Source organism: Gopherus evgoodei, chromosome 11 (genome assembly GCF_007399415.2).
Source record: "Gopherus evgoodei ecotype Sinaloan lineage chromosome 11, rGopEvg1_v1.p, whole genome shotgun sequence".
NCBI classification, from domain to species: Eukaryota; Metazoa; Chordata; order Testudines; family Testudinidae; genus Gopherus; species Gopherus evgoodei.
In genome coordinates, this window is record NC_044332.1 from 22063592 (window position 1) to 22089553 (window position 25962).

Here is a 25962-nt window from a genome sequence, read left to right on the forward strand (position 1 = left end):
ACACAAATGTGGGGTCTCTAATCATACTTGCCTTACTCAGGGAGGTATTCTGCCTAAGAAGTAAGACCAGGGCCTCAGTCACAAAAAACTCCACTTTGGAAGGTAAGCAGAACAAGTTTAGTTAACCTGAACAAACCTAGTTAAACAAAAGAATAGTACAGAAAATTTACCCAATTTTGAAAAATATATTATATATTTTAAAATGTGTATTATTCTTAAAGACAGTTCTCTTCTTGCTTGTCTTCCTCAGATTAGTCTTGGTTTACTTTTGAAACTTCTTTTATTTTTAACTTTGAAGACTGGGGAATTCAAAAATTCCATATCTGTAAACTGATCCCCACGCCTCAATTTACTGCAGAAAAGAAAGAATAAAAATATTAATGCCATTTAAATAATGAGAGGTCATATCACAACTCTTAAAATAGCAAACAATAGTTAGGGCTTGATGTACTGAAGTTGCCTAGAGGTTTTATGGAAAGCACACATTTCTGAAATTCCACTGCACACACAAAAATTACTTTATAAATTGATAACCCTCGAAACTTTGCTACATATGTATTTATATGGCACACATCACCTTAGCATCTGACCACTTTCCAAGTATTTAAATGTAGAAATAATGTTTTTCTTTTTTGCTTCCCAAACTGTAGAAGAAATAGCTTGATTAATTTAGGATGTTCTTTTTATTTAATTATGTTCATGTATGAGGGAGCATGTGAACAACTTACTGGGGGAGGGCTAAGTTTAAAAAAGCGTTTTGTATTAAGTTATGAAAAGGGTGATGTGTGGTTTTTCTTTGGACTTATCTGTAGCCTTTCTATCTCATTGTTTAGTTGGATGTCACTTTCTTTTTTAGAAAAACTGGAACAAGGCTGTAGTGCCACTGTGAGGGCTTTTTTGCTGCAATAGAATGATTGACACACTAGAAAGGTAAGTCGACCTATATTCGGTCATCTTACATCTTACAGTAATTACTGTAGTGGTGCATATCCATACTACCCTTCTTAGGTCTGTGGTGCATGTCCTCACCAGGAGCACTTCCACTAACCTAAGAGGGTCAGTGGGGAGAGCTGAGAGCTTGGCCTCTCAGCTCTGCAGGCAGCTCCCTGCCAGGAGCCTGGCTTCCCCACAGGTTCTGGTGAGCTGTTCCCACCCTCCTCACTGCTCCATGTTCTCCACTGAGAGCAGGGGAAGCTACCCGGAGTTTCTCTTCCCCGTTCCCTACCAGGAGTGAGAGGAAGCCGCCCAGGGCTTCTCTTCTCCGTTCCTCGCGGAAGCCAGGAAGCCTCCTCAATTTCATGGCTCACCCAGGCATAAAATTGACAAGGCTCCCCGGCTCCTGGCAGAGAGCAGGTGGGGGTCCCTCACACTTCTTGTCCGGATTCCCAGCCAGGAGTTGAGTCCAAAGATGTCCCAGCTCTCGCCCCAGGTCCCAGCCCAGAGCCATGTTTGAAGCTGCCTAGCTCTCTAGGGTAGTGGAGGCTTTCTTGTCAATTTCAAGGCTCCTGCTGTGAAATTGACAAAACAGCAGATGTAAGGAACAGTGTCTACAGGGACACTGCACCATCCTAACAACATTGACATAAGCCTTACGCCTCTCATGGAGGTGGAGTTATTACATTGGTGTAGTAGGGCACTTACATCAGTGGGAGAAGGCTGTAGTGTAGACAATGGCATAATTAGGTCAACATAAGCTGCCTTACATCGACCTAACTGTGTAGTGTAGACCAGCCCATGGAGTCCTTTGAATGGGTATCAGAGAGAAGGTGCCCATTTAGTACCCATCTATCCTAATTAGTAAATACACAGACACATTTTCATTGTTTTTAAATATAAATTACATTTCAAAATAGCAGTGATGTTTTGGTTATCAATGCCCCAAGACTCACTGCACTTCTACTAGAGTTAAAACCACTTGGACGTCAGACTTATTAGCATAATCTAAGTCATGTTACAATCAACCCAAAGTGACCTGCTCTTATGCAGCCTTAATACTTACATAAAAGATGGATATTCTTTCAAAATGATCTTGGGTAGAACAATAGAAGAAATTAACTACTTAAACGTGAGCTAGTTGAGAGATCAGTTTTCCAAAAGCAGCAAATGTAAAATTGGACATAGAAAGACCACTGGAGAGGGTTAAAGGGTCAAACTAAACTCAAGACACTACTATATACTCTTTGAAAAAAAATCTAAATTCAATAGGAATAAAAAATCTACTCTTTATATACTTTAAAATAATAGCTTTCTTAATGAATTCTGAAAGTCCAAATGTTAGGTATCTACCACTATGTGTGTACACACCCCATTACTAACTGTTGGAAACACAGGGCCTGATTCTCCACTGCATTACTCCAGTTTTATGTTGGTGAAACTATGCTGACTTCAGTGAGTTATACCAGCATAAAAGTGAAGTAACACAAGAATGAATCAGGGTCATTTAACTCTTCAATTAAAATACTAACTTGGGACTATAAACGTAACCAATCTCGCTATTCAGTACAGTGTCCCAGATCATTTTAGATATGACATGCGTGTCAAGAAATAAGCCAGAGAGATATCTGATAGGGATATTTCAGTAACACTGACGCAATAATAATTTGCTGAAAGAAAAACAAATACTTTACTTATACTGACCTGCTTATTTTGGGTTCTTTGTAGCAAACAGTGGTTCGTCTCCGTCTAGCTGGTGGTGTTGAGTTTTCTAAAATGTTCTGGAGTTTAGGCAAGGAAGTGTGGGAGTATAAACTGGTATTTGTCTGATCTTGCAGGGCCTTTCTACCTGTGAATAGTTATGCTTCCATCTTTCATTTCAAATAATTTCTGAATCACTGATTAAACCTTTTAAAAACAACTGAAAGCTAATATTTGTTAACTAAAGTTCTCTGGGTAGTTTCTACTTTGGAGTCACATGGATCTGATTCTCAGTGAATCCAAGCTCCACTCAGCACAGAACTGATGGATAGGGATAAAGAAATATTCTGGAGACAGTTGAGGGCTAGCAAACTAGAAAAAGCCTCAGGGCTGCTGTAAGTTGGACCTGGCTTCCTATGACCCCAAAAGGTTGTTGTAGCAGTCGGGAATTGCCAAAGTACAGCTGTGCTACACTCAGGGCCGGCGCTACCATTTAGGCAGCCTAGGCAATCACCTAGGGCGCCAGAATAATTGGTGGGCGCCGTTTTGCCGGAGGGGGCAGCAGGTGGCTCCGGTGGAGCTGCCGCAGTGGAGCCTGCGGAGGGTTCGGTACTCCACGGCTCCGGTGGAGCTGCTGCAGTCGTGCCTGCGGATGGTCGGCTGCTTGTGCAGCTCTGGTGGACCTCCCGCAGGCACGACTGCGGCAGCTCCACCAGAGCCACGGACCAAAGGACCCTCCGCAGGAATGCCTGTGGCAGCTCCACTGGAGCCACAGAGCAGCGGACCCTCCGCAGGCACCACTGCGGCAGCTCCACTGGAGCCGCGGGACCAGTGCACGGGGTGGTGAAATTGCCAGTCGCCTAGGGCGGTCAAACCCCTAGCGCCGGTCCTGGCTACACTCATGGCCTCAAATGCCTGGGGATGCAGAGGGATGGCACACAACCACCATGTGGAAACTCTCCCTATTGCCAAGGGAATTCCCTGGAAGCAGCACCTGCTAACTTTAATGCTCATACACACCTACAGAGCTGCAGAACGGGGCCACAGCAAAATGATGAATTGAGTCACGTATCCTTAAACAGTGGAGAGACCTAGAAAGTTTGGGAAATTTCTCAGTTCCCTTCCTGACATAAAATATATAACAGGGAAATATAAGTACAGTATCAAAAAATTAGGCAGCTTTGGTAGGAAAATTATTTTTTCATTTGAGCTTCCCCAAAGCCTTCTGAGTTTACTTAGGACATTTCAGAATGCCATCCAATCTTTTCAACAGCCACTTTAATTTGGAATCAGAAGGTCAAAAATATTTGATAATTTGGGAGAAATACTGAAATGATTTACATTTCCTTATCTTCACAATACATCATCTTTCCTCTCCAAATCCCTAAAGCGAAGTAGCATATAGAAGAATCCAAGTTGAAATAATGTGGAGATTTTCTAAACTCTTGGAAGAACTGAGAAACACACTAAACACTTCTGCGCCTCCTACATAGTTTCAGACTCAATGCATGTAGATAGGTACATCTTATATCTTGCTTTAGAACTCAGATTGGGGCAGGAGTGAAAATTATTTCTTAATAACCACTTCCTGCAGTTTGAGTCAGAGCTCACATAGCTCCTGTTTGTAAGCACTGGGATGTTAGTGGTCAGGCACAATGGTTGGAATTGGGAAGCAGGAACTAGAGCCAGGGGTCAAAGCTGGAGTCAGAGTCAGGAGTGAAGCCAAGGGTCAAAGCTGGAGATGGAGTCAGGGGTCAAACCAAGAGTAACCTTCCCAATCCATGAGATACCAGAGTTTGCCTTGTCTGATTCTGGCATCAAGTATCTTGTAGACAATATACTCATTGTTGTCTTGAACACATACTGGCAAGGGGAGTGGTTGGGAGCGGTGAGGGAATGGGTTTCAGGAGTTGCATATGAAAACAGTGTATTCAGAGGAAACACGGTAAGTCGAGTTCAAAGGTGTAGGGGCCAAGGAACTGGTAGCCCAATTTGTGGGATAGCCTGTCGTTGTGTAGGTGCTTCATCTAGAGCCAAACCCTCTGGCCTATGCCTCCTATCATTGATGGTGTGCATGTTGTTTATAACTTTTTTTGGCATTCTCCAGCTGCCTTTTAGGTCATCTTGGGTTTGGTGTATCTGTTGTACCCAGTCCAGGGCTGCTGGAAGTTGTACCCAGTCCAGGGCTGCTGGCAGAACTGATGGTGAAACTCACAATTTGAAGAAAAAATAAGGGCTTTGCTGCATTTTCTATGTTATTGTACGCAATACAATAGGATCAAGGACCAGTTATTCTGGTGGAAGTTTACGTAGCATCAAAGATACTGCTCCAGGATCTAGCTGGTTCTGTCCAATGACCATGAGAAAGTCTTGCCTAAATAAACTGTTTTAGATAAATCTGAGCTGCCTTCTGAGTGGGACTAGTCAAAGAAAATACCTTGCATTATTACGTTAAGAACTGTACTGGCTTCCTACTCACGTCTGGATGTAATTTAAGGTAGTTATACTGTATACTCAGGAATTCAGTCATTATCAGTCCAACATAAACTGAGGTTGCTGACCTTCAGTGCCTGGGGAAAGTCCATCTGTTTTCTAAGATCACTGAACAGAGAAGTAGAACTAGAGAGTATTGCTGTTATGTTTATTCTTGATTTATGAAGTCTAACTAGTTTAACAATATTAACATCATTTGTTTAAACTGTAAAGTCTGCAGGGACACTGATAAGGGGTGCATTTTTTTTAAACCATGTATGAGTCAGAGTTGCTAGGTATGCCAGGTGCCCTTTGAACACATCTATACAAGGTGGACCTCAACTATATAGGCACACTTATGCTCTGAGACCTTCAAGCTAAACATTATAGAATGTTTAAATATTGGCACAGATGGTACCTTTATATAACTCTTTATCTCCTGTAATGCAGAAGTACAACAGTTGAATGAGACTATTGAAAAGTTTGAACTTCTTTTCTGAATATTAGAAAAATATTACAATATTAGAAAAATAGGCTGGCACTTCAAAGTATCCTTATACACAGATATCAGAGAAGTTCTGAACAAGGTATTCTTTGCAAAGTTCTCAGAATTTATGTTGAAGTTAGGGTATTCTTGATGAAATTTCATACTGGTGGGAACTGTAAGAGCAGTAAATGGAAAATACTCTTGGCTCTATCCAGGGGCGGCTCTAGGTATTTTGCCACCTCAAGCACAGCAGGCAGGCTGTCTTCTGCGGCTTTTCTGAGGGAGGTCCCCAGTCCCGCGGATTCGGTGGCAGCCTGCGGGAGGTCCACCGAAGCTGCGGGACCAGTGGATCCTCCACAGGCATGCTGCTGAAAGCAACCTGCCGGTTGCCCTCGCAGCGAACGGCAGACCACCCCGTGCGGCTTGCCGCCCCAGGCACGCGCTTGGCGTGCTGGTGCCTGGAGCCACCCCGGCTCTATTGTCCATTTGCAAGAAGAGTCTATAAACCTTAAAATTGTTATTTGCCCCTTATACAGCAGTGAAACAGAAGACAGCTTGCCCTCCTGAACTGTTCCATTTTAAATATTCAAGAGCAAATCTTTCCATGTAATTCTATCACATTCATTGCAAAGATAGCAGAGGCACTATCAGGTTGATTCTCTGAGACTGTAAACAACTTAAAGTTGCTTGGGCTAAACATGATTCTGGGATATAATATAAACCAATAAGAATATTAGCTACTGTAACCGAAGAAAAATCCTTCAGTGGTTCTGTCCTTCCAATTCTACTCCTGCGTTACTTAGCTTTGATGGTGCTTGAAAATTTATGACTAAGAGTGGTGATCTATACAGGCAATACCAAAAGAAGTTAGCTTTCCTTTGTACAAGGCATTACTCAATCACAGGGGTTCTCAGGACAAATTTTTTGGTGGTCTCAGAGTGCGGAAACCAACTCTTGCTGGTGGCAGCTCTCACACTTTTTCCTAAAATACTTGATTAGCTTTAGAAAAACTAAATAAATATGCACATATATACATTCAAATCATTGTAATTTATTTATTGCTAGCTAGTAAGTCTGTTGTGAAAAGTGACATTAACAAACATATAAGTGTCACTTTTCACAGCCGATTTACCCAGCCCTGGCAAGCCTGGGGACAAATTAAGGCCTGGATGGAGGGTTGGGAGAGGCAGTGAGGGCCAGGGCAGATAGGGGTGGGGGGCTGGAGCCTAAAGCCCTGCGGCCAGAGCCTGAAGCCCCATAGCCAGAGGATGGGGTCCATGGAGAGAGCCTGAAGCCATGTGGCTGCAGCCTGCGGCTTGCCACTGAGCAGCCAGAGCCCAGGGCTGGAACCCAAAATCCCATGACCAGAGCCTGCTGCCTTGCCACCCCAGGGCTGAAGCCCAAAGCCTGAGTCCACCACCCTTGGGAAGGTGGAGAACTCACTGGCTGACTGCTTCTCCAGCATTGCGCCTCAGGTTTCTCCAGAGTGGGGGCAGGGCCCAAGCCCTGCTGCTGACCCCAGCATCGAGGAGTAAGAGAGAGGGGGAGGGAGCTCTACTGCCCCCTCCCCCCCCAATCACAGCCCAGGAGGTTGTGGCCGCAAGAAAGGTCCCTGGTGGCCGCATGTGGCCACATTTGAGAAACGATGAAGAAATTTCCTTATCTCTTTCTCTACTCAAAAACTTACCACTGCCTGTTCCTGAGAGTTTTTGGCAAGACACTTTAAAATCTGTCTCCATCTTCTTTGCTCTATTAGCACACAATACTTTCTCATAGTTAGTTTTTTCAAAGATTTCAGAGTTCTTCAGTACAGGGACGTTTTCTGAAATTTTATGGTAGTCAACAGCAGAGAGTTCCACATGTGGGACACCCTCCTGCAAAAAAGTGCATGAATTAAACAGCATATCCTTAGAACAGGTCACAGGTGAGAATTTTAAAAGGCATGGTTCTTCAACCATAATGTTCGTTAATACTGATTTATTGATCAACTTGTTCATGAAGGGATCTCTCTCTGTTCTGACCTTTTGGTCATCTAAAATATTCTGCTCCACCTGGTCAACTTGCCTGATGTCACATTCTTCTAGCCTGGACTCAGAAATAAGTCTCTCATTGCTTTTAATCTGATCATCTGGAGAAATGACAATTGAAGTCTTTTTATTTGCCTTTGATATACTGTCTACCCCTTTCTTTAACATATTAACATTATATTCATCCACCTTCTTCAAGGAAGATCTAGCCCACTGCTTGTTTACAGGTACACTGCTCTTAATATCTAAAATTCCTTTAATTTGCTGAGTATTTGTAGTTTTGTTTCCATGAACAATCTCAGTGTGCAACATGTCCTCATTTTTTAACTCTTGTCTTATAGAAAGTGTGCACTGTGTAAAATCATCTGGCTGTATATTAGTTTTCAGGCTAGCTTTTGCCAATACAGTCTTTGAACTGCCCAGCGAAACCTTATTACTCTTTTGTTCTATTTTTTTAATATCTACACAGTGACTAGAAGTCTGTATTTCTCTCCTGTCACTGTAATTATCTTCTTTGTGACATTCACTCTTCTGGTGTTGTTTTGTCTTGCAATCAGGTTTGCATGCCTTTGCTCCAGGCCGTTTTGAACTACTGGCTGAATGCTCCTCAATTTCCTCTCTACCGTAATTTGTTTTGCTTATTGTAGAAGGGATCTGGAAAGTCTTGCAGTTTCTTTTTGGTTTGATATGTTTCTCATTTACATCCACTAAGTCCTGCTGTAAAGACAAAGCACCAGAGGTGTGGTTTTCTATACATGGCATGCTTTTAATACAATAATCTTTTGATGGGGACTTGCTATTAGATGAGGTAGAATCTGGGTTTTGGAACTTGTCCATATTTTCTAATCTTTCTGAGAGAGTTTGTTTGTTTATTTTCTGTTGTAAATCAGTTTTTTGTTGTTTACTTGGGCTTGCTAAATTAACTAGATATGTCCTTCTGGTAGCTTTATCATTGTACTGGGAATTCTGTACATCACGTTTATTGATCCTTTGCAGTGTCAGTTCTCCCAAAGCATTCCTTTCATCCACCTGTTCTGCCTCCAACTGAAACTTTGGAGTGTCTGATTCACTAGTGTTTGAATCTATAATCTTTTCAGTATTTTTGTGACTTTTTTCACTATGAAAATCTGAACTGCCTTTAGGATTGCTTTTAATTTTCTCTTTATCTTTTTTTCCTGTGTTTGAATACCTCACTTTTCTCAAATTTGCTGAAATTTTATCAGTTTTGGCATTACTATTCCTTTTATTTTTGGCTTTTGATGTAATTGTGAGTATCTTCCCCACATCACTGGCAGTCAGTTCCATTTCAGTATCATAAACAGTTTCCTCTGGCTTTAGCTGGTTACCAAAATAGACCTCATTTGAATTTGTCTTAAATTCATTGCTAGGCTGAAGTGGTGAATCAGGATGAGACAACATATTTGGTTTTGCTTGCACACTCATTTCATTGGTGGTGTTGCCCTTGTCAATGCTCCAATCTGACACATTACTTGGGGTCACTTTTCTATTAAAATCCGCTATACTTGTGTGAGCATTTGATCTACAAGAAGTTGCATGTTTTTTCCTTTCAGTCACATTTCCACAGAGTGGTAATGGACTATCATGTGGTTTTGTAAACTCTTCAGGCTGCCCCACAGATGGCACATTATCCAGATCAGACATAAGGGCATTATTGGAGCTTAGTAATGTACCTGGCTGATTTTCTGCAACCAAAGCAAGTGAATGTCAGTGACTTAAAAAATGTAAAAAAAGTATCCAAAATGTGCATTTCACACTTACTTATAGCTTTCAGACTAGCATGGATTACTGAAGTTTGCACCAGAAATATGTAGATGACCATTTTAGGTGAAGTGTTGTACTATATTTTATACATAGAATACTGTACCATATGTAGTATACCCCTTCCCTGCAGAGTCTATCAACAGCCTTCTACAGTGTCAATTAGGAGGTGCTACTGACTAACTTTTGAATTCTAGTGGAACAATGATGCTGCTTTAGTGTGACTTTATTCTTTTTCTCTTGGGAGATATCACAATGGATAGTTATGGGCAACTGCTCTGTCCCTCCAAGGGCTCTCAAGTTAGGGTTACCACAGAGTTCCATATTCAATGCTTCTATTCAACGGTATAGCGCAGTGGTTCTCAACCTATTTACCACTGTAGGCTGCATATGCAGCTCTCTATGTGTTATGTGGGCCACATCCATATGATATATATACTACCTGTATGACCCCAAAGATATCACATGAACCGCATCTGTGTGCTGATTGGGTTGAGAACCACTAGTATAGATCTTAAAATATCAGTATAGACAGCTGATCTTCATCCATTGCCAGAAAATCACTGACCAATACATAAAATGTGCCAAAACCAGGCATGTTCCCAGAATTACAAGGGTCAAGGAGATTCAAGGCTCAGGGTGCAATGATTTTGGCATACAAATAACATCAGCTTTATATCTCCCCCTTTCTCACTCATTCAGCCCAGATAATATCATTGAAACCACAGATAACATCTGGTTGAGACTGAAGAATAGATGGTCTAAAAAAATTCAATGCGGAGATGACTGAAGTAATAATAGTATGTTGAGGAAAGAGAGCTGGAGGATATCACAGAAGTCCTTGGGGGTTTTGTTCTACGATTGTTTGCCCATGTTTGCAACTGAAAAGTGCAGTTTGAGCCCTAGTTGCACAACAGCAATGACCTGGAATACATGTTTATATCTACATCTGGTGAAGAGGATGCAACCTTTACTGTCAGAAGTAGATGAGTTTACTTACCTATAACTGGAGGCTCTTCAAAATGTGTGGTCCCTATCTGTATTCCACAGTGTGGTTACACATGCACCACATGCCCCAGAGAATTTGAAAGTAGAGTCTGTTGGTCCATGCATGCACCCTGGCTTGCCTTGTACCTCCGACCGAGGCAATAAAGGGCAGGGCAGACCAACTGCCTCTTCACTTCCTTCTCCACCATGAATCAGACAAGATCCAAAGCAAAGGGGAAAGGGTGCGGGTAACAATAGCAGTTGCCATGGACCTAGAGGAAGACAGGCCGTACTGACTACAAATTGGAGGCCAGTTCAGGCTATTAACTTTCCTTCCTCTATCATAGCTTGGAAATAAGTATGATCCTGCTGTGGGATGCTGTAGGTGAATTCCTCTTAGCATAGTTCAGGAAATCATATTTAGCCAATAGTTCTTGATAACTGGCTATCCTGAACTGAAGACTAGAGTATGAGAAAACCTTCCTTCCCAGCAGATCTAAGTGTTTACCCTCCTTATCTGTGGGAGCGGATCTGGGGAGTTGTTGCCTTGACCTTTCCAAAGCAGCCTGAACCAATAATGAGTTGAAAGCTTGGTGAGAGAATAAGAATTCTGAACTCTTAGCCAGCACATAACGTCTCTCTGCCCCTTGGGAGGGTAAACGTGCCAGTGGCACGGGTGTGCCACACTGTCCTAGCCAGCTCTAGTATGGGCTCATTAATCAGGAGGGCTATTCTTGTAAGTTCATAGGTGTGGAGGATGTCCCAGAGCTTGTGTTGGGAGTCCTGGATCTCCTCTATGCAATCTGAAGTCCCCTGGTGACTCTGCACAGCAGATCTTGGAACTGCCTCAAGTCATCTGGAGGAAAAAGGGATGCTGAAGTCACTGCTTCATCCAGCAATGATGATGGTTGTCTAGCCTGTTCTGGTAGAACTGCCAGAACCAGAGTGTAGCGTTCCTCCTCCTTTATCAGATCTGGGGTTAAATTGATGGTTCCCTCAGAGGGGAGGCAGGCAGCAACTCCCTGGAAGATTGGATAGATTCTGAAAGAGGGTACTGGTGCAAGGGTCCCCAATATGGCCAGTAAGAGGGTCAACAGATGGCCATGGAGATCACCATGGCATGGGGAACCAGTGACAGATTAGGCATTGGTTAGTCCCAGGGCGTATGGGGCTCCTGGGAAATGGGTAAGGGTGGTACAGGAGGAGTGGTTCCTTCAAGGGTTCTGAATCTCCCGAGGAGGAAAAGGCTGATATGGGTTCCAGTGGAGGTACCATCAGTGCTGTTGGAGAGGTGTAAGCATAGGCACCAACTCTGTGGGTGCTCTGGGGCACACACAGGGAAAAATTAGCGTGTAAAATTAGCAGGGGTGGGAAGAGGCAGTGCAGGGGCGGGGTCAGGGGGGGTTGAGCACCCACCTGGCAGAGGGGAAGTTGGCGCCTATGGATGCAAGTTGTGTATTGGGATGGGGGGTGAGGGCAATAGGCTTTGTCCTGCAGGAAGGTCTCTTGGAGGAGATATAAGATCCCTGGAAATGGAGGATCCTGAAGGAGGGGGCGGATTCTGGCTCTGGGAAAGCAAAAATATTCTGTGGTGCAGCCATGGATCCAGATCTCTGAGGTTTAAGGGGGACTCTTTCTGTCAGGGCCATTGGTGCTGGCAATGATGATGGTAACTGGTAATGGTCAGTCTTCATTGGTGCCAGAGGGTCCTGGGTCTTGTGAGGAGCAAGGGACACTGATTCTAATGGAGCCCAGTCCAGAGCTGGTGGAGCCCAATGTTTCTGGGCTTTCTTTTTGTGCCTATAGGACTTAGGATGTACTAAATCCTCAAGAGCCAACCTGCTGCATTTGCTTGCAGGTATGTCTGATTTCCTTGAAGTGGACTTACAGGAAGTCCCATGCTTCTGGGAGTGCTTCCTAACTTCCTAACTAGGCCCCACCGTGGGGTCCATGAGGGTAGATTCTCCAGCACTGGAGATTCTACACCTTAGAAACATTTGGAAACTGAAGCTGGTGCAGAGTGGAACACTGCTCTATTTAAGTAGTATTTCTTGTCGAGAAGACATGATAACAATTCTCTGAGATCTGCACTGGGTTTTTCAGCGAGTTTAGGGTGCTGGTTCTGATCTATAAAGCCCTAGATATCCTGGGATTTTGCTAATTAAAACCATCTACCTTTGTATGTGATATTACCACAGCTGCAGTCAGTGAAAGTGCTCAAGATGATGTCACCTTGGAATAGAAGAGATGAATATCCTGGTGTTTTCTGTGAGACCCCTTGGCTCTGCAATATGTTTTTCCATGGACTGAAATAGCCAAAATATGTTAACTTTGAAGTTTTAGAGGCCATCTATTTGCTAAGGCTTTTGGGGAAGGCTGAATGCATGGGAATAATTTGGGGTGTTATTAAGCTCTTGGGTAGTTATTTGTGTAAGAACTGCTCTTTAAATAATTGATTCACCCATAGCTGTGGATGGGCATCCTTGTTTGCAATTAAATGAAAGAAAATATTAAGGCTTATGAAGTCCCCAGAAGTCTACACTGACATGAAATGGTGGCTTTTATTTATCATGTATATGTACTGTATCTCACCATAATTAATTTATTGTATATACTAAACATAGTAATTTCTAAAAACAAATAGATTACAAAAAATTAATACACCATACCTCTGAAAAATATATTTGAGTCAAAGATTGTTTCCATTTTGTCTATTTCATTTGACTTTTGCTTATTTTTCTCAGACTCTAACAACAATTCAACATTGATCCGAGCTGGGCAAATCTCATTTGATACTACAGAGGTGAGGTTACAACGATCTTCTGTCTTTTCACACAATGAAGGGCTGCCCTGCTGTTTTGCATTATGTACTGCAATTAATGGAACCTTCATTGGCATTCCTACAGATCTGAAAAGAGGAAGTTTTACTATGAAGGAGAAATATATTGTATAATGTATCACATAAATACTATATGAAAGTAAGCAGAAAACAAGAACTTAGGTGGAGAGTGTTTTGCTTTGATTATATCTTAGGGGAAAATTTATTTTTTTCTGATGCACTTTCTCTTTTGCATGCTAGCGAGAAATGACAAAATTTATGCAGACAACAGTTTAGCCTATTTGTATATTTTGCTAATAATTTGATGTCTCAAACAATTTTTTTCCAAACTAGACACAAAAGCTTTCCTGATTACTTTAAAAAAAACCTCTCTTCTTTATTCTAGAACAGCATGAAGCAACTAGGGGTCTACAAAAGCCCCTGAGAGATTTTAACAGAATTTCACATTTGCATGCTCATCCAGTTTGTGAAACAGACCCATATTACCTAACTGAATGATATGAAGTCTTGGACTGATGATCAACACAGCTGCTTTGACCACTTGGCACTGTAAGAGGATCCTGAATATGCTATTAAAAATAAGACAAAAAGGTAAGTATCCGTTAGAAACTGCTTACAGGTCTGGAGTATGATACACAGTCCCAAGGTAAATGAATCATTAGAGAACAGGTGAGGTCAAGAAAAGTGGATGATAAACTGCAATATATCATATAGCTATTACCACTGCACGTGATATGCATATATATATTTATACAGCCTAGAGAACATTCCTTCAAAAGAATACAGTGATTTCAGGGAAAAAATTGTTTTATGCCCAGACAAACCTTTTTTTATATTTACATATTATTTTATTCCCAAAGCACATACACATACATAAATTTCGCACATCACTGAAATGCAGAAGCTATATAAGAATGCACAGCAATTGTGTTCAATAGTTTAGAACAGGAAGTGAAAAAATATTGTGTTGAAACTATATAGGTATACAGGAAAGCAAAATGTATTACCTAAATTGGAATTCTGCCATGATACTAGGATTCATACCTCATTTTTCAAGCAGAGGTCTCATCTAACAGCACTTTTGCACAACGTGGCTTCATCAGGATAAGTAGCTAAGTAACTTTAGAACTAGTTTCTCGAAATACAAAGGGTGAAATCTTGGCTTTCTTGAAATCAATTACAAAACTCCCATTGACTTCATTGGGATCAGGATTTCATCCCAAATACCTAAACATTTGATGTAAAATTTTCAAAAGTGCCTACATGATTTAGAAGCCTACATTCCACTGAAGATCAATGGGTCTTAAGTGCTTTTGAAAATTTTACCCTTGGTCAAAAATTAAATAGTATAGATTATAAGACTAAGCAGCAGAGACAATAGCCTTACCCTCTTTTATTTACAACATTGTAAATATTCAAACAAAACACACTTACCTCAGAAAAACTGCTCATTTCAATTGCTGTTAAAAGGTTGCTATTCATAAATGCTTCTATTTCTATGAGAGTTTTATTCTGTATATAAAAATATAAATGAGGACTTAAAGATGGAATTTTCTTTTAAACAGTTAAGCCATTATACAAGAAGAAATCATAAATAACAGTAAAAATATTTTGTAACCTTTTCATGATCAAGGCAAAGGAAGAAGCAATTTCTATATTTGATTAATTTGCTTACTGAAAAATATAAAAGTAAAACTGGGATTAAAATGTCCACACAGCAGTGTGTTGTTGAGTTTCGGATCAGTCAGAAGCATGAGGTGATCCTATTAAGAAAAAATGAATTCTGAACAAGAATGCTGAGAGACAATATATAGCCCCACCTTTTTCCATCCTGTTGGCAACTGTGTATTTTAAATAATCACTGTAGATAAAATATTTTTAAATGTTTAAGTTAAAAAAATTTAACTAATTTTCTGTTAAGTTTCATTAAAATGTGATATTTGTTTTTAGTTGCTCAGAAGGTTTAAGTATTATGGTAATTACAGCATACCAAACGGTTTAATTTTTGATGAAGTACGACATTATGAAAATGCAACTCCTCTACTTCTTTCTGTAGAAAGATCTTCTCATTCTTCAGCCTCCGAGTATTTTCCTTCTCCAGAGTCAAAGCCAGAGCCAATGCTTTATTATTATGTTTTAAAGATATCTTAAAAATAGAAGAGTTGTCTGTAGAAAGAAATAAAATAATCATAATTTTCTACTTTTTGCTCACCTCTCATTTTCTTTCAGTCAGTCTGCCTCTGTCTCAGCTACAGTCTATGACATTACTCATAGTTCTGATAGAGCAGTAGCAATGCTTACAGCTGGCCTAAGATACATTACAAACCTTTGTTTCCAGTTGCTTTATCACTTTGAAAACTATCCAGTCAGGTTCAAGTTAAAAGTTTATTCCATTCATGGTCTCTGCCTCAAGCTGAACTTTTTTTTTTGTGGTAAAGTCTGAGCAAAAACTGCGTAGCTGTTTCCGAGAACAAGGTTAATAATGGGTAGTTTTGCCAATGTTAAAATATATTTCTGGATTTGTTCATTTGTTTTTAGAACAACTCTAGTGTCTCAAAGCTTTTGAGTAGGAACTTAAAATTTAAAAGGAGGTAAAACTCCTCAGGTCTTAGAGAGGATTTCCACTGTGATTTTGAAAATCTGTTCAGTCACAGAAAAAAAAAATCACTATTTGCACAGGCACAGCAGAACCAATTGGACACTTGCTCTTCATTGTCTTAATATTCTAATCTACTGTGTATGATTCAAAGGGCTGCTGAGTTCTCTGCATTATACACACAAAACTAGAGACAAGACACAGGCAAAACTGATTCTATTCCTGTATCAAAATAATTTTTGGCTTAACAATACTTGTTCTGGGCTGGGAGCAAAAAGATCTTGAGTTCTAGTTGGACTTCTTCCAGTGCCTATGTTACTAATTCTGTGGCCTTCAAAATCATTATTGAGCAAGGCCTCATGCTTCTGCCTTCAGAGACAGACAAGTATTTATGATTTTCCCACATTTTACAGCTGAGATATTTGAAGATCAGAGAGGTTGCATGATCAATTCTAGCAGTGATGGGAACAGAATCCCACGACAACCCCATCTCATTCACATATCTCATTGCATTGTCTCTCATAAAGAACATGCAAAAACTATGTGTTTAGCCATGGAGTCTGTAAAATGAAGCTATTCTTGACTCATTCAGTGCACAGGACAGATACTGCTCAGAGAATGATGCAGTTGTTAAAGGGCTTTGGTTCTCATCATTCAGTATGTGGCCCAATGACTTATTTACACCCCAAGGTATTTTGCAGATGAGGAAAAGTGAGGCACATAGAAGTTAATGCCAACATTTTTTTAAAATCCACTAATTTTGGTGCTCAATATGAGATAACTACATCTTGACTGCAGACATATTGAACAACCACAACTACCACTGAGGCACGTGAAATTAGTGTGCACTTTTAAAAGGTTTGGCCTAGCTGACTTGCCAAAGGTCAAAGACCAAGTCTAATGAAGAACCAGGTAAAGAATACAATAATTGTCATTCCAAGTAACATGTTTTAGCCACAAGACCATCTTTTAACTCTCAACTTTAATATTATATTAATAATAATCCTCTTTATTTAGGCAATTTAGCAAACATTAAGCACATCCATCGCCCCATCTACTTCAATGGTGTACACAGTATATGGATTAAATTGCTGTAACAGTTTACTTTAAAGTAATTACACTCACTTATTATTTTAGTTTTGATTTTAGACACAAGAGAGGCATTCAGTTTTGCAGCTTTTAAAGCTCTATCCTTCTTCTCTTTCGAGTGCCCTCTAATAGAACTCAGGGAGAAAATGGAGGATGTTTCAGGAGTTGCTTGATTCGCCATTGTCAAAAAGGCCCTGTTTATCACAAAGAAAAAGAGTTCAAAAGGATACAATATAAAGATTGTTTGCAGTGTTGTTATAGTTATGTTAGTCCCCAGATAACATCGAGACAAGGTATGTGAGGTGATATCTTTTATTGGATCAACTTCTGTTAGTGACAGAGACAAGCTTTTGAGCTCTGAATTCAAAATAGTACATCCACACCTTGAATACTGCGTGCAATTCTGGTCGCCCCCTCGCAAAAAAGATATATTAGTATGGGAAAAAGTGCAGAGAAGGGCAACAAAAAATATTAGGGGAATGAACAGTTTCCATATGAGAAGAGATTAAAAAGACTGGGAATGTTCACCTTAGAAAAGAGATGACTAAGGGGGGATATGATAGAGGCCTATCAATCACAGATGGTGTGGAGCAAGTGAAGGGATATATTATTTACCCCTTCATATAACACAAGAACCAGTATCAGAGGGGTAGCCGTGTTAGTCTGGATCTGTAAAAGCAGCAAAGAATCCTGTGGCACCTTATAGACTAACAGACGTTTTGGAGCATGAGCTTTCGTGGGTGAATACCCACTTCTTCAGATGCATGTCATGCATCTCATGTCATGCATCTGAAGAAGTGGGTATTCACCCACGAAAGCTCATGCTCCAAAACATCTGTTAGTCTATAAGGTGCCACAGGATTCTTTGCTGCTTTTACAAGAACCAGTGGTTATCCAATGAAATTATAGGCAGCAGGTTTAAAAACAAACATAAGCAAGTACTTTTTCACACACCACACAATCAAACTGTGGAATTCATTGTCAGGGGATGCTGCGAAAGCCAAAAGTATAACTAGGTTCAAAAATGAATTAGATACATTCGTGGCAGATAGGTTCATCAATGGCTATCAGCCAAGACAGCCAGGGATGCAACCCCATGCTCTGGGTGTCCCTAAGCCTCTCATTGTCCAAAAGAAGCTGGGACTGGACAACATGGAATTTATCATTCAATAAGTGCCCTGTTATGTTCATTCTCTCTGACGCATCTAGCACCAGTCACTGTTGGAAGACAGGATACCGAGCTAGATGGACCACTGGTCAGACCCAGTACGGTAATGCTTCTGTTCTGTTCTTATCCACTCTATAAAGGCACATTTATGCTTGTGCTTTTAAAAATAAAAAGTAACAGATCTCTATTTAGGGTTATTTATCCCTCTTAATCCTAGAGATATCTCAGTTTTCAGAGATCTCTGGGCTCTTAGCCCTGCTATACACACTACAAGGCTAGGTCAAATTTAGCCGTGTTAGGTCGATTTTATGAGCAATGTGGCCACACAACCAACCCCTTTCCGTCGACCTAAAGGACTCTTACAATCGTCTGCTGTACTCCTCCCTGGTGAGGGGAGTAGTGCTAAAATCGACGTTCTTGGGTCAAATTTGGGGTAGTGCAGATGCAGCAATTGCAGCAGATGTGTAATTTGATGATATAGGCCTCCGGGAGCTACCCCAGAGTGCTCCAATGTGACTGCTCAGGACAGCACTTTCAACTCCGATGCACTAGCCAGGTACACAGGAAAAACCCTGGGAACTTTCGAATTTCATTTCCTGTTTGGTCAGCGTGGCGAGCTCAGCAGCACAGGTAACCATGTAGTCCCAGAATCGCAAATGAGCTCCAGCATGGAGTGAACACGAGACACTGGATCTGATTGCTATATAGGGAGAACAATCTGTGCAGGCAGAACTCCAATCAAAAAGAAGAAATGCTAATACAGGGGTCAGCAACCTTTCAGAAGTGGTGTGCCAAGTCTTCATTTATTCACTCTAATAATTGCGTGATAGCAATACCTTCTAAAAATGTTAAAATTTTCTCTTTCTATAAGTCTATAATATATAACTAAACTATTGTATGTAAAGTAAATAAGGTTTTTAAAATTATAATGCAGAGTCCCCCGGACCAGTGGCCAGGACCCAGGCAGTGAGAGTGCCACTGAAAATCAGTTCACATGCCGCCTTTGGCACAAATGTCATAGGTTACCTACTCCTGTGCTAATATATATGCCAAAATCGCACAGGGCATGGTGGAGACAGGCTACACCAGGGACACACAGCAGTGCTGTGTGAAAGTCAAAGAACTCTGGCAAGCCTACCATAAGACAAAGGAGGCAAACGGTTGCTCCAGGTCAGAGCCCCATACATGCCGCTGCATGCCATTCTGGGCCAGGGACCCTGCCAGTATCCCACCACTGTCCGTGGACACCTGCAAGGGGGAGTCTCACACAACGTGGAGGAAGATTTTGTGGATGAGGAAGAGGAGGAGGAGGAGAATGTGCAGCAGGCAAGGGGAGAATCCATTCTCCCTGGCAGCCAGGACCTTTTCATCACTGTGGAGCCAATACCCTTCCAAGGCAGATGCCCAGACCCTGAAGGCAGAGAAGGCATCTCTGGTGAGTGCACATTTGTAACGACGCTGCAGGGGTTAAAAGCAATTGTGTTTAATGTTTGATTTGCCCTGAAGAATTGGGATGCATTTGCGGCCAGTTCAGCTACTGGAAAAGTCTGTTAACATGTCTGGGAATGGAGCAGGAATCCTCCAGGGACATCTCCATGAAGCTCTCCTGGAGGTACTTTGAAAGCCTTTGCAGAAAGTTTCTGGGGAGGGCTGCCTTATTTAATCTTCCACGGTAGGATGCTTTACCATGCCAAGCCAGTAGCAAGTAGTCTGGAATCTCTGCAGCACAAAGCATGGCAGCAAATGGTCCTGGGTTTTGGTGGCATTCATGCAAATTCAGTCTTTATCTTTCTGTGTCAGCCTCAGGAGAGTAATATCACTCATGGTCACCTGGTTGAAATAGGGGAATTTTTGTAAGGGAACAGTAAAAGGACCCCGTTCATGCTGGGCTGTTTGCGCTTGGCTAAAAGGGATCATCCCAGAGAATAGCACAAGATGGGTGAGAGGGGTGCTGCACATCCAACCCAAAGCTGCAGCTCCCTCCTTTTAAACCGCAAACCCAACTGGCATTGCTTGCTATGGGAAAGGAGGACGCTGCAATTTGAAACCATTCCCACAAGTTATGAAGGCAGAAGAAGCCAACCCTATGTACCCTTTGGCTTACCATGGCTGCCTGGAAACCAAATTCTGTTGCCCAGCCGTGTGTGATGTCTCACCATACTGGCAGGCACTTAATATAAAAGGCAAAATACGACTTTGTACCTAAAGCACATGTGCTGTCTGCTATGAATTGCTCGATTTCACTGAAAGAGTCTCCCTTGTGTTCTCAGAAATGTATCTTCTTAAATTTTAGTCTCCCTTTTTATCCCCTCTGCAGATGCAAATGTTTCTATGCTCCCTGTATCACCTCCGTCCCTGAGGTTATCGCAGATTAGAAGGCAAAAAAACCACACTTGCAATGACATGTTTTCAGAGCTCATGCAGTCCTCCTGCACTGATAGGGCACAGATGAATGCATGGAGGTATTCAGTGGCAGAGGCCAGGAAAGCATTGAGTGAGTGTGATCAGAACGCACAGTAGGAAATGCTGGGGGAGCAAATGGACATGATCAGGCATCTGGTGGAGCTGTAGGAAAGGCAACAAGAGCACAGACTGCTGCTGCATCCATTGTATAACCACCTGCCCTCCTTGCCAACTTCCATATCCTCTTCACCCAGAGGCCCAAGAATAGGGGGAGGGAGGCTCCGGGCACCCAGCCACTCCACTCCAGAGGATGGCCCAAGCAACAGAAGGCTGTCATTCGAACAGCTCTGATTTGTAATGTGGCTATGAGAGGCAATGTGCCCTCGTCCTTCCCTCTTCCCCTACCCCACCCGGGCTACATTGTCAGTGATCGCACATTTTTTTAACAAATAAAGAATGCATGGATTCAAAATAATAGGGACTTTTACTTCCTTTGCCAGCTGTGGTCAAAGGGGGGAAGGGCGATTGGCTTACAGGGAAATAAATTCAACAAAGGGGGTGGTTTTGCATCAAGGAGAAACACATACAACTGTTGCACCGTAGCCTGGCCAGTCATGAAACTGGTTTTCAAAGCCTCTCTGATGCGCAGCACGCCTACCTGTACCTTCTAATAGCCCTGGTGTCTGGCTGTTCAAAATTGGCCATCAGGTGATTTACCTCAACCTCCCACCCTGCCATAAACATCTCCCCCTTACTCTCACAAATATTATGGAGCACACGGCAAGCAGCAATAACAATGGGAATACTGGCTGCGCTGAGGTCTAACCTAGTCAGCAAACAGCACCAGCAAGCTTTTAAACATCCAAAGGCACATTCTACCATCATTCTGCACTTGCTCAGCCTATAGTTGAACTGATCCTTACTACTGTCTAGGATGCCTGTGTATGGCTTCATGAGCCATGGAAGCAACGGGTAGGCTGGGTCCCCAAGGATAACTATTGGCATTTAAACATCCCCAGTGGTAATTTTCTGGTCTGGGAAGTAAGTCTCCTCTTGCAGCTGTTCAAACAGCCCAGAGTTCCTAAAGATGCGAGGTCATGCATCTTTCCCAGCCATCCCATGTTGATGCTGGTGAAACGTCCCTTGTTATCCACCAGTGCTTGTAGCACCATTGAAAAGTGCCTCTTGTGGTTCATGTACTGGTTGGCAAGGTGGTCCGGGGCCAAGATAGGGATATCTTCCGTCTATCGCCACACCAAAGCCATCCACTATGACCTGCACATTTCACAGAGTCAATACCCTCGCTAGCAGAAGGTTACCGATTGCCTTGGCTACTTGGATCACAGCAGGCCCCACAGTAGATTTGCCCACTTTGAACTGGTTCCTGACTGATCTGTAGCAGTCAGGCATTGCAAGCTTCCACAGGGCTATCGCCACTCACTTCTCAACTGTCAGGGCAGGTCTCATCTTGGTATTCCTGTGCTTCAGAGCAGGTGAAAGTAACTCACACAGTTCCATGAAAGTGGCCTTACGCATGCGAAAGTTTTGCAGCCACTGGGAATCATCCATACCTGCAACACTATGCAGTCCCACCAGTCTGTGCTTGTTTGCTGGGCCCAGAATTGGTGTTCCACTGTATCAACCCCACTGCCACCATGATGTCCCAATTGCCACATCCCGTACTTTCAGGAACGTCTGTGTCCATGTCCTCCTCACAATCGTCCTCATGGTGGTGCCTCCTAGCCAGATTCTGCACATACTGCAGGATAATATATGAGGTGTTTACAAAGCTCACAACAGCAGCAGTGAGCTGAGCGGGCTCCATGCTTGCTGTGCTATGGCATCTGCATGGGTAACCATAAAAAAAATTGCGCAAAACGATTGTTTGCCATTGCTTTCGAGGAGGGAGGGAGAAAGGGGAGACAAAAATCCAAAACCACCTGTGACAATGTTTTTGCCCTATCAGGCATTGGGAGCTTAACCCAGAATTCCAATGGGCAGCGGGGACTGTGGAGCTACCCACAGTGCACCACTCTGTGAATTGATGCTAGCCATGGTATTGAGGATGCATCCTGCTGACTTCCTGAGCTTAGTGGGGACATATATGATCAACTGTATAAAATTGCTTTCTAAAGATTGACTTCTATAAAATCAACCTAATTTTGTGGTGTAGACATACCCTTAGATAAAAATGCCAAGTTAACTCAGCTGTCCCTAACAGTTTAAGAGTAGCAAAGTATTTAACAAACATGAAAACTGAATGTATCACAGTTTTTGGATCTTGCTAGCTTCCCTTTTTTTTTTTGATTAACCCAAATTTACATTTAAAAAGATAATATATTCTAGCCCACTTCTCTGCTGAGGATTCAGAATGTAATCAATCAACTGCTGTTCTGTTAAACCACCTTCACAAAACTCTGCCTTCACCTTAACAGCATTGGAGTTTATGGTATTTCCAACCTAAAGTATTCAAAAATCATGTCAGGGTTCCAAAAATTATGAGATTGGCTTTAAAATTATGGGATTTCAAAACATATTTCAGGTTTTTTATTTACTCTCTTGATTTCTGAGCCTTTAAAGGGCAGTTCAGTCACATTTTCAGACTTAACTCTGTAACCACATGGGTTAAAAATCTACTTTTTTAAATGAATGCTCACAATCGCACAACTTCAGAAGCAGGATTTTACGAAAGACATCAAACACTACAAGACTTTGCTAAAATTAAAAGAGTTGAGAACTTGGGATACATTTAGTTTGGATTAGTATCCTGTCATGTTCTGATTTGTCATTTGGGTTTTATGGATACAGTCTCCATGTACCAACTAACACTGGAACTTCATCACACACAAAAAAGTGGGGAGACAGGTGAAAAAATAAAAAGCATTTTCCAACTACTTTTAACTGGATATTTTAAAAATAAATATTATACAATTTAGATACAAAAATCAATCAAAGCTAGTAGTCTTCTTCAATTCCTTCATAAACCCACTGGTTGCTCTTAGCATGTAGGTTGGCTCATTTAACTTTTTAAGCTAAATTTTAAAAAACCCTGAATTAAGAGACCTAAAATAGCTCCCAATTCAACTTGATGACTAAAGTTTAACACAACCCTGACAGTGCTGAAGACCTGGAATTGGATCAGAGGGGAAATGTCATGGACTCCTTTGAGGTTCATCCATTTGGAGGACATTTATCAATGGAGTCATCTTAAAAGATCCAGAACAGGGGCCCACACACTTAGCATCCAGGCCTATCCCCACAGCTCTGCTCCGGCCCCAACTTGCCCCTCTGCCCGGCGCTTCAGCTAGGGAGCAGGATTGGGGCACGTGGGCTTGCTCTGCTCCGCCCAGAGCTCCAGCCTGAGAGCAGAGTGGGGCAAGTCCCTACACCCTGACAGGAGCGCTGAGTGGAGGGAGCACAGAGGGCAGGACACCCATTTTTCCAGGACCCCTCAATGGGCTAGGGCCCCTGGGTACAACCCTTTGGCCCACTGTCTAATCCGCCACTAGGAGGAGGGTGAGCTTCAGGTGACCCAGTGGCAGAGCGTCCATCGCCCCCCGCAAGGCCGGTTGGAGAAGTAAAATATGCAAACTACAATCATGAGAACAAGTAGCCGAGCACTGGGATCACCCAGAGAGGTGGTCCCGCACTATGCCTACCACCAGGGCTGGCTCCAGCTTTTTTGCTGGCCCAAGCAGTGAAGCAAAAAAAAGAGAAAAAAAAACTGATTGGCAACACTTCGGCTGCAGCTCAATCATGCCACATCATTCTTAGGCGGCGGGTCCTTCACTCCCTCTCTTCGGCAGCAGTCCTAAGAGGAAGAGAGGGACTGATGGACCCACAGCCAAATTGCTGCCGAGGACCTGGACGTGCCGCCCCTTCCCCATTCCCAAGCACTTGCTTCCTTCGCTGGTGCTTGGAGCCAGCCCTGCCTACCACTACCCTACTCAGCCCCTGGGGCACAGTCAGGCCTCTGCGGAGTGCACAGCAGAGCGAGTGCCCTGCTTTCCAGCCACCCGGCCTTGTTTGCGCCCATCGCCCTCCGCCAAGTGCGCTAGTGCTGGGGTGGCTGGCCAAAGCCCCGCTCACGGCAGCCAAAGCCGCTGGGGAAACACGTTGAAGACTGGGGGAGTCGGGGCAGCGGGCGGTCCCCATCAGTCAGCGCAGTGTCAGAGAAGAGCGCTGGCGGGAACCCTACGTAGCAAACAGCCACCCAAAGATGGGCCCCAACACCCCACACTCCGGAGAGGAGCAACGGTGGGTGGAGACAGAAATCAGCCCAGCTCACGCCAAATCCCAGCCCTTGGCCAGGCTGGCTGGCCTGCCTCGCACGGCACAGCCTTTGGCCAGAGGGCGACCCAAGGGCCACTGCCCGCCACGAAGTAACCTCCCTTCATCCCCGCACCCCAGACTGCCTAGGGCTGGCCGAAAGGCGGGAGGCGAGTCCGCAGCCCCATCATCTGCTTCCCCCGGCCCGACTACAGCTGCGCGACCCCTCACACAACGGCCGTTAAACTGCAGCTCCGTTGGGTGAGCGCAGCCGCCTCACGGCAGCGCGCGCCCGAGACTCGGCAAACAGGGCTCGAGGCCAGCAAGGGAAGCACGCGCAGCTCGCAGCGCGGCGGCGGTCTGAACCGGGGGCGGGGCGGGGCGGAACTCCGGCGGGAGCGCGCTGGCAGGGCAGGGGGCGTGGCTTGGTAAGACGTATAGTGGGAAGTAGCTTGCGCTGGGCTCCGGTGAGGCCTTGCCTCTGAGCTGGGTAGGCGGTTGCTGAGCGCTGCAGCCTCTTCTGGGCATTGGTCTCTGATGGGGTTTTGCTGCCCGAACTCTGCTAATCAGTCAGCGCCCGGCCCCCCTCACCCTTAAGCACTAGACAAAGTACAGGTCTTTGCAAATAATACAACCACGCGCACTGATAGCATGGCTGAAAACTGACAAATAGGTGATTACCCTCGAGTTCACTGCCCTTTTAAATGCCAGTGCTTCCCTTCCCCAATTCAAAATCTAGCCATCCAGCTAAGGTGTAATTAAATACACGATGTAAAGAGAACATACGGGATTTGGGGCTAAGTGTTTAGGTGCCAATGGAAGCACAGAGTAAGAGGCACAGGAGGTTTGGAAATAGAACAGGAAACGGCTACACGTAACCTACATACAGAATTATCCATACTACAGAAAACACTGCCTTTAATAAAGGCATATGGAATTTGGTTTATTGTGTGTCTAAGAAGCTGTAGCTAGAAAGATGATTTTGAAGGCACAGGTAAGGGGAGCCTGCTGCTCCTAGAGCAGTGGTTTTCAACTTTTTATCATTTGCAGACCTCTAAAATTTTCAAGTGGAGGTGAAGTTGCGTATCTAAAATCGATTTTAATATCTAGTCTGGACGTGGCCATAGTCTCTAGTGCCCCACAGGGGTCGGTGGACCAGCGGTTGAAAACCACCATTCCAGAGGAAGCAGCTGCTGTCTCCCTCATGCCTAG

The 25962-nt window shown here is 43.2% G+C and overlaps 1 protein-coding gene across 1 annotated transcript; it reads right to left on the reverse strand.

The window, feature by feature from the left end:
• Nucleotides 1-25649, reverse strand: SGO2 (shugoshin 2). The gene is given in 10 exon segments (XM_030580562.1): nucleotides 1-352; nucleotides 2638-2782; nucleotides 7281-9323; nucleotides 13056-13294; nucleotides 13703-13794; nucleotides 14660-14737; nucleotides 15216-15391; nucleotides 16947-17104; nucleotides 24982-25153; nucleotides 25634-25649. Coding segments are annotated over 10 exon segments (3225 nt in total). The 3' UTR covers nucleotides 1-246.
• Nucleotides 25650-25962: the final 313 nt, after the last annotated feature.